The sequence below is a fragment of the Pelecanus crispus genome, chromosome 13 (genome assembly GCF_030463565.1).
Source record: "Pelecanus crispus isolate bPelCri1 chromosome 13, bPelCri1.pri, whole genome shotgun sequence".
Classification (NCBI taxonomy): domain Eukaryota; kingdom Metazoa; phylum Chordata; class Aves; order Pelecaniformes; family Pelecanidae; genus Pelecanus; species Pelecanus crispus.
This window is the reverse complement of record NC_134655.1, coordinates 2,865,475-2,878,598: the sequence shown is the minus strand read 5'-3', so window position 1 is coordinate 2,878,598 and position 13,124 is coordinate 2,865,475. Positions and strand designations below refer to the sequence as shown.

At 47.7% G+C, this 13,124-nt stretch overlaps 1 protein-coding gene across 1 annotated transcript; it reads left to right on the top strand.

Moving 5' to 3' along the window:
• Positions 1-3,024: 3,024 nt before the first annotated feature.
• Positions 3,025-12,114, top strand: NEXMIF (neurite extension and migration factor). The gene is given in 4 exon segments (XM_075720840.1): positions 3,025-3,100; positions 6,892-11,194; positions 11,908-12,049; positions 12,052-12,114. Coding segments are annotated over 4 exon segments (4,584 nt in total).
• Positions 12,115-13,124: the final 1,010 nt, after the last annotated feature.

Here is a 13,124-nt window from a genome sequence, read left to right as displayed (position 1 = left end):
GATGCCTTCTTTAAAACGCTTGGGATCTTTCTTGGTGAGCTCGCTCATGTTTTATGTCCCCATTGTTATTTTCTCTCTAGAGGTGTTTTGTGCACTGGAATTGACAAATTTACATTATTGGAGAATTATTGTTTCTGCTTTTGTCCCACCTTTTATTCATTGCAAGCCATTACTTTCATATGGCTGTGATTATGTTACTAGTTAGAAGCAGGCCACCTGTGGCATTTTACACCAAATCGCTATAAACCAGTACACCCAGGCAAAAATCAAGTCAGCAAAGCCATGCAGAGACGATGCTTGTGCTTCTGAGCTTACCACTGCGGGTCTCAGCTTATCTTGCTGATAAAACAAAGGCTTGACTTGCAGGATGAAGCTTTCTACAGCAACACTGGATCGGCTCTTACCCCACAACCTGGTTCCTGTGGGTTAAACATTGAACAGTGAGGAAAAGTTGAGTAGCATCCTGATTTGGCTTACGTACTTGGATAACTTGAAATGTTGCCGTGATTCTCCTGTGAATATAAATATTATTAAATATTTAAATGATGGTCATACTCCAAGTCCTTTCTAGGACCGAGGCTGTGTTTCTGCGAGAAAACGTGCCCTGTCCTTCGGAGGACGGCAGGTTCAAACCAAACAAAAGTAGGTCCATTTCACGCGGCACAGAAGGTGCCGCACGCGTTACCGCAAGGTGCCGTGGAGGCCAGCAGTGTCAACTAGGTTGAAAATAATTAGGGAAATTAATAGAATAAATTGTGGATGTAGTCTCTGAATGCTGAAGCCCGTCGGCTACTGATAGTCGCAAGCGAGGCGCGATGCCAGGGCCTCTCCCCTTTTCCTATGCCTCTGCTGGTGACTGTGCATGGATAAGCCTCTATCAGAGCATCACCGCTGCCCTTCAGCAAGACGGGTGGAGATCAGAGTACACAGAAATGTTGATTATAACCTTCTGTACGTTGAAGAGGATGGTCCCATCCTCCAGACCGAGTGCGTTGAAGTGAGCAGCAGGTTCAGATCTGTAAACATGCGTAGCCCAACGCGCCGTCCTCCAACCCTACCTGCTCACGGAAACGGAAGATCTCTGCGCATTTCTCTCCCACCTGGCAAACCACGAGGGTGTGCAGAACACATCTACCAGGCTGCAGTCTATTAAAGCTCCTTACTCAACTCAGCTTTTCCTTCTCCCAGAGCTTCCTCAGGGGCTCTTTGCCCCCTCCCCAGAAGTCACGTTGGTCCATGTGTGGGGCCAGTGGTGGTTCTCTGATCTCCTGAGAAGCCTCTGCTTTTCCTGAGGCTTAAGATATTTTATTAATATTTTCATTCATAGATATTTTAAAAACTTAATTTATTAGTATTTCTATTAATTAAGATACATTTAATAGGCAGGAGATATTATCAAGGAGGCGTGAAGTTGTAGACCATTGCTGGAAAATGCAGAGCGGCTTTCACGTTTAGAAGTTAAATCTTCAAGCTGCAGGGAGATAACTCCCGACGCTGCCTGATCTGTGCTTTGGCGTTTCAAGCCACTCCTGTTACAAAACGTCAGCGATGCTTCGGCTGGAGCTTTTCTCAACCGCCATGGGAGCCCAGGGCGGTGAGGAGGGTGTGGGTGCTGGCGGGAGAGAGGGGTCTTACTGCGGCAAACCGACTTGCATTTTGAGAGCTTTGAAATATGGATTTGCATCAAAGTAAAACTCTCAGGGTTAGTTAAATATTCCTCTAAATATGCAAAGGAATTGAGTTACTGAAGCTTGTTATTCTTATCTTACTCTCGGTGTCACAACATCTTTAAGTTCAGTGAAGGTTTCACTTACTAAGACGGTTGTAAAGATTTCACGTTAATTAAGAGGACTCCACTGCAAATCTGAATATGAATGAAGTTCAGCCGCTGAACCCAGGGCAGTGAATACTGTGGAAAGATCAGACATTGACAAATGTTGATTTAAAAAGTAAAAAAAAAAAAAAAGAAAACCCCAAAAACCCCACAAAAAACCACCTAAAACAATGCTTCAATCTAATACCTGTTCTGTGAGAGAGAAGAAGTTGAATTCAAGTTGCCAGAAGGAAAAAATAGATTCTGACTTGAATTTACAGTCAAAGGGGTGAAATTCTGTCCATCGGGAGCGCTGATGAGGGTGATCCTGTGCCGCCCATTCCCCGGGGACTCAGCCGCATCTCTCCGTTGCACGGTCTCCCTCTCCTTAGGCAGTCGATCGTTTTAACGTGGGGGGATCTTCAGTGGGAAAAGGGAGAAAATCTGGGCCTGATTCTGATCCCAGTTTTGTTGCTTTGGAGAAGTACCGTCAAGTCCAGTCAGCCTTGACTGGTGGTCATACCCAACGGGGACGGTGAGGGTGGTGGTCGGTGGCTGGGGAGCAAGGCCTTCAAGGAAGGAGTTCTTGTGATGAAGAAGTGTTTTGAGCGAAGGAGACTAGACATATTTTTCCCCCCAAACTGCTTTTTGGGGGAGTTTTTCATCCCTGCCAGCGCTTGGAAGAGGAGAGCAGTAGCTGGTAGCTAGGGCGAGCAGTTGTCACTTGGGATATCGGTGTTTCTCTTCCAACTCCAACGCAGGGCTGCTGTTGTCTGACCTGGGGCGAGTCCCCTCCTCTTCGTGTCTCCACTCACCCGTCTGGAGATAACGAGGCTTACCTGCTTTTGCAGAGCAGTTTTGGGCGATGCAAAGGGTGCTGCGGAGGTGCAGGGCACCGCTCCACCTTCTAAAGAAGGACTTTGGGGAAGGAAACGGTGATATATAACATTTTCACTTTGCTGAAATACATTGGGCTTGGCTTTTGGAGTGGAAAAGTGAAAATACGATAGCCTAAATAAATAGCATTTGTCGTCTTAAGCAGGGTAAGGGCAGCATGTGAGGTTGTGTGGGGGTTTTTTATTGTTGTTATTTTTTATTCATGGTTCCATGAGCTGATTCTGGGAATTGTACTGACTGTGGTTATGTTTCTGGAAATGTGCAGGTTGGCCAGATGCAGTGGGGCATGGAGTGAACAGAAAGAGGTTAAATTGATGGATGACCAACAAGAGCAGGATTGTGCCTCAGAAGACCAAGAAACTATCCTGATTAATGGGGTGAAAGAAAATGGTAAGGAACTTAATTACAGTACATGAGGGAGCAGCGACAACTTGCAAACCAACTTATTTTCGTAATTCCTTTTGTGTATTTAATTTTAGCGGTTTGCAGGTATCTCTGCAATGTGGAGCAGTAGGGTAAATGGGTATTTTCTGCACAGATGTCACTCCAGCTATGAATCTACACCTTTTTAGGTCTTAACAAGTACTGCTTTTGCCCATGCATATGCATGGGTGGAAATGTTTATGTGCACATGCAGTTTGAATTATGGATTTTAGTTTGGTTTCTTAGGGAAAAAAAGGCATAAAAGACTATGGAGCCCCTCTGTCTGTTGGGAATCTTTCCCTCTCTTCGCAATTACTTATGAAGCCACTAGCCAATCTCAGCAAAATTTGGCTGAAGGATACTTAGTCCCTACAAACTGGACAAAAACCAGAGATCGGGTGGAAGAAACAAACCCGGATTAGCACCCGTGGAAAGGGCAGGTTGGACTTGTGAGCTCGTGATTGCCTTTTCTGCGTGGCCCGTCAGCCAGCACGTGGGAGCCCCTAGCCCATACCCCGCTTCCGCGCATGCCGCAGTCATGCTGCTGGGAGCCACTAAGTCATTCCAGCTTCCATCGACATCGGCGGGGACGGATCAGCCCCTTCCAGCAGCCTGCCCGAAATACCTAACTTTGTCTGTATCTATTTAACCGATCCCATGCTTGCTTTCAAAAGCAATAACTCTTTAGGAGTAACAGCGCTCTGCTGCCTGAAAACCTGATTGAAATAAATATTCGTCTGAGCATTTTCTCAAGTCATTTGGACTTTAGTTGCTAGCCACAGTAAATGCAGTGGCAGTCCAGCGTTGAGGCAGAGCTTGACATTTTGAGTCTTCACCACGTTTTTATTTTTAATTTCATGGCTTTTTACATTTTGTATTGGCCTATAAATCTTGATATATATATATATTTATATAAATTTGACCCTGTTAGATAGCGAGGACTTGGTCCTCTGATGTTCAAATGATGTTCAAATCCTTCTGTCTCCTCAAAATGAGGTTTAGTCTAGCAAGAGTGCGTCGAGTCAAATGTTGTTCTTGTTCATTACCAAAAACCTGGAGTGACTCCAGACACGCGGGTGCCCGTGAGGACCCCGCAACATGTGCTGGTGGCAGGTGAAGCGTACGCTTGCGCTCGCCCCTACGATGTAATTTGGGAGGAATCTGTCTTTGTCAGCCCATCTCCTTCATGACTACACACGGTGAGGCCGCAGCTGATGACAGCTGCTGGAGCTGCAAGGAGATTTTCTAGCCGTGGTCCCCTTGTCTGACCTGATAGGCGGTAAAATCAGTGCTTACCTGCTCAGTAAAGGTGGGTGATTTCTAGAACCTGATGCCGCTTCCATGAAACTCAATTAAACGGGGCTTAAAAAGCGCTTCCGTTAAACATCGTTGTGTAGGAGTTGCTGCTGAATCCAAAGCGGTGAGCCAGCAAGTAGCTCTGATGCCACCACCTCCCCGCTGATGGCACTGGCAGGGGGCTGATGCTTTTTGCCTCCTCTCACCCTACCTGTAACGGGTGCTGGCCGCAGCGAACCCCGAGCAAGCAGCCCGGGGGCTGCTGCAGTGCCCGGTTAGGGACCGGCCTCCCTTCGGAGCCGGTTCACAGCAGGATGGTTCAGTATTTTTCCGCTCAGGCTGCCCATGTGCTTTTGGGCGGCTGTTGAGTTAAACCGGGAAAGGCGCGTTTGCTTCTCCAGCGTTTTCTTTTTTAACCGTAGTCTTTTGGAGTATTGGTTACTTCAGAGCATCAATTGAACATGAGCCTGATTTTAGGATGATACAAGCCCTAGGAAATCAAGTTTTGGAATTTGCATTTCACAGGAGTTAAGTTCACTTATACAAGTATAAACCTAAAGAAACACTCAGAGAGAGTTTATTTTATATAATAGCATCTCTGTGTAGTGAATGCAGCATTTGAGATTGAATTTCAGCTTTCTACCTCCCCCTTTTTTGAGTCTTACAGCATTCACAAACATTATTCTCTTATCCTCAAATTTTCCGTGCTTCCTGTCAGCTCCAAGCTGATTTTTATTTTACTTCTGAAGTGGAACTGCACTGGTTAATTTGTTTTGGTGCTTAAGGAAAGATACCACCTCTGCATTTCTCATCTAAAAACTGGTGGGAGGGACTCAAAAATCAGCTTTTTTGGTTTGGTGGTTTGGGGTTTTTTAACCCTTTTTGAGGGAAGCAGCACAGATTTCACGCAAGTCAGGCTGGTCTTTTCCAAGCCACGCATGTTGAAGATGTTTCCAGGCAATGCGTTGCGCTTCTGGTTTGATTTATACACTGTGTGGAAAGTTGTGGGAAGTCCCTAGAGCACTGCATGGCTTAAGACTTTACCGATGGCTCTGTCCCTAAGGCACCCAGTAGCACAAAAGTGTTGGGAGCTTTTGGGGTGAGACGAGGGGGATTTTCACCTCCTCTTAGTTTTACGCTTGGCACGGGCAGGCAGCTCTCCATCCCATCCCGCTCCTTGTATCACCCACCTGCAGGTGGGAGCCCCGCTCCTTGCTCTGCTCGGCAGCACCGGCGCGGCGGCACGGCGGGAGTTTCATCGCACCAGTGCTGCGCGTGCCAGCGGGAGCCTTCCCTTACCAGCTGGCGTAGGTTGGCACAGGTGCAGGAGGAGCCTTGCTTTTCTACCAGTTTCAAATAAAAGCACTTGTGGCGGAGGGTCGCAGCAACGTGTAGGTGCCAAATCCCTTCGGATGCCCCATTTCTTGCAACAGCCTGGTGCTCCGGCTGCGTTTTAAAGCGCTTGTCCCTCCTCGGAAAGCCTGCCCTGCTTCCGCTCTCGCCTCCCCAGCCTTCGGTGGAGCCACCAAAAAGGTAAGATGTGAGCCGCTACAAAAGGACCGGGCTCAGCTCTGAGTCGGCAGAGGCTTCCGGCTGGTGTGAATGCACGCATTGGTATATATATATTTTTTTTAATACAGAGATATCAGAGCATGTTCATGGATGAAAAGACATCGTATTTAAATTTCAAGGGTCATATCGTCCGTTGAGCCCCAAGTCAGATAAAAGTATATTCATAACTTTATTCTGCCATAAAAGAGCGCGGCGCGGTAAAAATAAAAAATCCTTAGGTTAAAAAAGAAACCCTTACGTTATTAAAAAGGCATTTTTAGAGATTAGGGAAGAATGGCAAAACCCTCAATAATTCCAACAATAATTGCTTTAAACTCTGTGTTACCTTCTACTTTCCCTTGGCGCGGACAGCGACAAAACGACTACTGGGTTTTTAAAAATAGCTGTAACTTTCTGACTCGCGAGCAGTAATGCAGTTCAGGTATGTTTAAGCTGCAGACACCGCAGGGGGGATACTTTGTTTCTTTAAGAATCTTATTTTTCCATTACTCTTTTTTCAGTGTTAATGGGAACATTTTTATTAGGCTTGTTTTGTTTTGTAATAACCTTGTCAGATTTGAAAGGCAGTATCCAGGTAACGGTATGTATATGAGGAGGAAAGAGCGGATGGGTTTGGTTTTTTAAACGTACTCTTGTACCTCTTCCAGCTGGCTGCAGGGGGGAGGGTGTGTACCTCTCCCTTCCCTGCACATCACCACGTTAATTAGAGCCAGAAGGGAAGGATGGTGCTCCCGCGGGAAGGGAGCTTCCCAAAGGAGCGGCTGGGAAAAGCCCCCACCAAACCCTAGGGAGAAGGGGAGCGGGGTGGCGGGCCCGAGCGGAGCGGCACAGGGTGTAAACCCTCTCTCTTTGTCTTTCTTTTCTCCCTCCCTTTTCCTAAACCCTCCCAGAATCCCACGCCCTGGACGGCGACGAGAGGCCTTGCACCGCCGCCGAGGCCGCGGTCACGTTCTCAGCCTTGACGACAGCTCAGAAGGAAAACCACACGTGCCACCGGGCGCTGCCTCCCCTGACTTCAAAGAAGCCCTGCTTGCTGAGCCCCCCGTCGCCTCTGAGGCTCACGGATGTACCCGAGCACGCCTCGGATGACTCCTCCGCCCACGCCATCTCCCTCACGTCCTGCGTGACGAAGGGCATGAGCTCCTGGTCGCTGCCGGGTGACTGCGAGAAGGCCCCGTTCACCATGATGGAGCCCGGAGGCATGTCGGCGCTGACGGGCGACTGCTTGATGCAGCCGAGCCGGACCTGTCTGGGCTGCTTTATTGAATCAAAGGACGGCATTGATGCAGAGCCGGGAATAAGCTTGAAAGTGGGGGATATAAATAGGGATTATGACACCTGTTCGGTCTCTGATATAGGGATTCACTGCATGAGCACAGGAGAAACCATGAGATATGGGGATCAACTGCTTTCAGACCAGCTTTTAAGCTTCCCTATGCATAAATCGAGGGCAGCGGACAAAAGGGATGCAGAAAAATCTGACAGTGATTCAGAGGACCCCACTCAGAAAAATTATTACGAGGGATTACTATTAGACAAATGCAATGGTGAGGAACCTTTACTAACAAATCCCAACCAGGAATGGGGCTATTTTGAATCTTTCATTAGTGAAAGTAAAATTGAGCTGCTTGACCTCTGCTCCAAAAATGAGCTTTCTGTAAATCTGTTTTCCGAGGAAGACGTGGATAATTACATGTTTGATGACGACGATTCCACCTTGGGAAGCGATGTCTGCTCCCTAAAGATTAGATACGAATCTTTCCAGGACAATGTGCGGGAGAAGACCACCACCCTACAAGAGGACGCCCAGTTCAACTTCTTCCCCAGCGTGTTCGGCAACTGCACCAAAAGGGACAGCAGGAGCACCCTGAAAAGGGGGCCCGGCGGTGCCACCGACCCTGCCCAATTCAAATCCGAGGAAGGCATCATCTGGGGGGAGGAGGAAGAGGATGGCGAGGAAGAGGATGGCGAGGAGGAGGAGAAAGCTGCCTTAAATAAATCTTGCAACAGCACGGAGATGGTGCAGTACGTGGGCTCCAAGAGGAGCCACTTCTTGGACTCGGTGAATTCCACGGAGGACTCCGGGGAGTTCAGCGACGACAGCACTTGCACAGAGTCCTCCTACGACGTGCTGCGGGATATCAAGGACTGCAGCCGGTACCTGTCCCGGGACCACTCTGGCTCCTTCATTCAGCAGAACTACGGGTTGCGGGCGAAGAGGAAAGTGCGATACAGCGACGACTACCTGTACGATGTGGACTCCATCGAGAACGAGAAGATCCTGGACAAGAAAGAGTGGCTCCCGGACGGGCCCAAGGAAGAGGACGATGACGAGTGGTGCCCCAAGAAACGGCGAAAAGTCTCTCGCAAGGAGCCCCCCGTTATCATCAAGTACATCATCATTAACAGGTTTAAAGGGGAGAAGCATATGCTGGTGAAGCTCAGCAAAGTGGATGCCAACGAGACAACTGTTACCCTCAACGAGGAGCTGCTCAGCAAATACGAGAAGCTGGCCCCACTGAAGGGCTTCTGGCAAGAGAGGCAGCAGAGCCGGCTGGATTTGCTCAGATCGTCTCTCTACCACAAGCAGAATTTCTATCTTAACGGCTCAGATGCTTCGTTCCTCCCTCACCCACGGAAGCGAAAATGCAAGCTAGCAAACAGGCACCGGATTCAAAGAATTAAAGCCATCGAGCAATCAGTGAACAAGCTGGGCTCTTGCTCCTCTGATCACAAGCAGCCTTGCAGCAGTAAAGAGGACGCGGGCCTGAAAGGGCTGCCGGCGTTAGCCATCGCCACCCCCAGCTGTGCCAACGGATTACACGTGAATGACATCACGGGCATCGCCGGCGTGAAATGCAAATCGCAGGAACGGGAGCACAAGGGGACGGAGAGGAAAGTGCTCCGCAGAATCAAATTCAAAAGTGAAGCCAGGTTGAAGTGCAAGAAGATCAAAGCTGCTACCACTACAGCGGAGGGCTCCCCGGCGCTGGAAAACCAGGACTCTGCAGCGCGTCTGAAGGACGAAAACGTTCCTTGTGCTTCAGACAGCTCCCATCTCCCGGAGTGCCACGAGGATAAGGTTGCTAAAAATTCTCCTTTCTTACCATCCACCTCCTCTTCAGACAAGCCTCTGCCATCTGCTAATATCACCACCAATGTACCCCTGATCCCCGGAGGGTATCTGCAGACGTTGTTAGATGCTTCTGATTTGTCGAGCAACACTGGTATCTCATACTTCGCCCAGCATCCCTCCGAGCAGCAGCAGCAGCACCCGCTCCCCAGCATCGTCCCGGCAGAAAAGCCCTTCCCGGCTCTGCAGCCGGCGCAGAGCTGCGTGCTCTCCCCGCCCTCCGAGTCGGAGCTGCAGCAGTCGCCCGGTCACTTGGAGATGGAGCAGAGCAGCTTTGGTAGTGTGTGGCCGGCCGGCAAGGCTGCCGGCAGCAACCGCCAGGACTTCCCCGGCGACATGCGGGAGGCGGCCGCGCTGCCGAGCGAGTTCGGCAGCAGCAGCGCCACGGGTGCAGACGGCCTCCCCGCCTCTGGATACACTCAAGTCAATCTGAATAGCAGCAAATTGCTATACCAAAAAAATTACATGCCAGATAGCCAACAAGTGCAGTCTGATGATTCTTATCAGTCATGTCATTTTAATAATGGAGAGGGGCGCTTTCATTTCCAACGAGGTACACTAAGTACAGACGATGGCAGGCTCATTAGTTTTGATTCAGTGGGTTCATTGTCAGTTAGTTCTAGCAATTACAGTTCTTTAAGTTTAAAGTCTTGTGAAAAGGACGGCGAGGACGATATTAATGACGATTTCTTGGCCCACTGCAGTCCCAAGCTAGTGATCCAGCAGAGCATAGATGAAATCACCCCTCTGAAGGAGTCCACGGACCTTTTAGACATTTCCAACTTCACTCCTGATAAGTTCCGCCAGTCGTCGCTTTCGGAGATGTCCCCTCCGGACACCCCCAACCTGTCCCCGCAGATAGCTGGCTCCGACGCCAAGCCCCTGGGCACCCTGAAGGGCTTTCAGGAGAGCCCCCAGGCCGCCCTCAACAGCTCCGAGAAGGTCAAGTGGAACTGCGGGGTCCTGCAGACCGAGGATCAGGCAGATAATGGGTTTGCTTTAAATAATCACCAGTTCCAGTTCCATATGTTCAACGATGAAGATTCTGTCAGCCTTCTCGAAAAGAGTCCATGCTTGTCAACATTTAATGAGCCATCTGGTCAAATTAGCACCAATAGCAAAGTGTCAAAATCGAAGAGGAAAAGTTCATCCAGCAAGAATGTGGGTACAAACCAAAGCTCTTCCCAGAAAGCCACCCGGAAAAAATCACCCAAAACCAACAAAGGAACCGATAAGCCGCAAGGGAAAAACTCCAGGCAGGCGCCCAAATCCGCCAGGAAAGGGAAAAACGCGGCAGGAGTCAACGGCGAGAAGGCTCCGGCCGTTGCCGGCAGGGCGGTCAACCAGCTGAGCAACGCGGCCACCGCCACCAAGGGCCTCGCCGAGAGCGCTCAGCATTGCAGCCCGGCCGGGGTGAAAGTGGGCAAGCACAACGGGCTCTCCGGAGAGTGGGCGCTGGGAAAAGAGGGTGGCACGGGCTGGTCGGAAACGAGCCTGGGCAATGCCACCAGCCTCCTGGATGACGATCAAAGGGAGTTTGAGGAACCTTCCAACATCCTGTCCAACATCGCGTCGGGAATGGCGGACGTCCAGAGGTTTATGATGGCCTCCATCGAGCCCTTGTGGGGGCCCGTTGGCCACAACAGCGTTCCAGACATATTCCGGTCACCGGAGTCCAACAGCCTGAAACTGAAAACTCTTAAAATTTTGGCAGGGACATCCCAAGAGTCGAAGAAGAAGGTGAACGGCGGCTCGCCGGGGGCGGCGAAGAACCACAAGTCAAACAACAAGGGCTCAAACAAAACCGGCAAAGCCGCAACCTGCGACCCCGGTCGCCCCAACTGCTCAACCGGGTACGCCACGGACATTCACGCTCCCTTTTTTGATAAAAACTATAGTAACCTGAGCACTTTAGGCAATAACGGACCTACCCATAAAAAACTCTACCGTCATAAATCCAGTTCGAAATCGCTGAGGGATGAGAACTGTAAAATAAAGCGAACGGACCGCGAACAGCCCCACAAGGACCCCCCCGTGACAGCTGCTTTTGAGAAACTGAGGTAATGCTGCACCAAACTGGCTGGAATGCCCCTTAACCTCCCTCCCACCTGCTAAGCCCGCTGTTCCTCAGTTTTTCCTTCCTGAAAGCAAAAGTTGCATGAAAAAAAGACGTTCCCCTTTTACAGTTTTGGTTGGTTTTTGGTTTGGGGGTTGTTTTTTTTTGTTTGGGTTTTTTTGTTTTTTCTTTTTTTTAAAAAAAAAAATGCATGAAAATACTTATTACTTGCAAGCTACCTAAAAGAATGACCAATTTTCTGGCTTGGCTGGGGTTAAAAAAACTAACAAGGCTACTCTTTTCTGCTGTTTGGCTTCTTCAGTTTTTAATTACTTATTTATTGGGGGGTGAAAAAAAAAACAAAAAACATGATTACACGCTCTTTTTAATGATTTTGACGAGGAAAGACTTTTTTTTTTTTTTTGGAACATTTTGTAAAAAAATAAAACCACAAAAAAAAAAAAAAGAGGTTATGCATCCAAAAGCCAAGATCTCGAAACTTAAAGGCTCTTTACTTTGCAAATGAGAACTCGTTCCTAATTGAGCTTCACGTGGCAATTTTGAGTGCTTTCTGGCCCCCTCTGCTGTTTATCTCCTAACCTGCATCATCTAAAGCTGCATCTTCTCTACCCGCCCGCCTTTAGCGCGTACGCTCCGTCGTGGTGACTCCAGACGAGCTAACTAAGATGGCATCAAATGTTTGATTTTTTCCTGCAGGGAATCAGACTCCATTCTTCTTAAAGCAGAAACAACATTTTTGGGTTTTCCTGTATTTGAAGAAGAGACTCCCTTTTCTAGAAAGACGGTTGATGTTTGTTTCTTTTCTTTTTTTTTCTTTTCTTTTCTTTTTTTTTTTTTCAGTTGGGGTTTTTTCCCCCCGTCGGCTCCTTTTCGAAATCTGCCTTGTGGTATGTTGAAATGTAAGTGCTGAAATGAAGAGTTTGAAATTGTGGGAATTTTATTATTTGAAAGCAAACCTAATCTGGTATTCTCTGTGAAAGACTGTTTTAAAAGTCATACTGTTGTACAGTAGTTTATGCACTATTACCCACAACAACAAAAAATTGTGCCAAACTATGAACAAGTGACTGTATTGTATATATTTTTACTTCTCTATCAACATTGGGTTGTGAGTGTTTTCTGCAGCTATGCCTTTTGGTTTTACTAGAAACATTCCAGTTGTTAAGTACTAACCACCCCCCCCTTTGAAAGCACCTGTAACTCACGATGAAAACGATATCGTTCACTTATACAACTTACCAAAAGTTTTATGGACATGACTAAAAGTGTGCCAAATTTACTTACCTCATTTCATGGATTCACCCTGTGGTTTAAAGCTCATAAAGGGAAAAAAAAGAAAAAAAAAGAAAAAAAAAAGGAAAAAAAAGGGGAAGAAAAAAAAAAAGAAAAAAGGAACTTTGAAACCGATGCTGGGAAATGGTAATGTCCTCTCTTTGAAACCATGAGCAGAAAAACTTAATGGTGAAATGTTGAGTTTCATTATAGGGGAGAGTTGAAATGGTGGAGGAGTTCAGAAAACCACGGACGGTAAGTTTGCCAGGAACTCAAGTGTCTGCATCTAGAGACTACAGAACAGCTGCTTTTCAAGTGTCTGTTTTCTTAAAGCAAAACCTGTAGCTGAAGATCATTTGAAATGCAAAGTTACATTGCTAATTCTTTGTATCTCAGTTTTATATATTTTATAAGAACCTGGGATAAATTCTAAAATAGTTATACAAACAGAACTAATACGTTTCATACATTTCTTGCTATTTACGTTTCCTTTGAGTAGTTTCTTCAACATTTTCGATGCAGAGCCTGTCAAAAGCGCTCTCCTATCATAGCTTTGGTGTTTCCTAAATGTCTAACCTTGCGACGCCCATATAGTTTGAACTTTCAAAAGCAAAGTCATTAGTTTGAAATACAACTCTGAA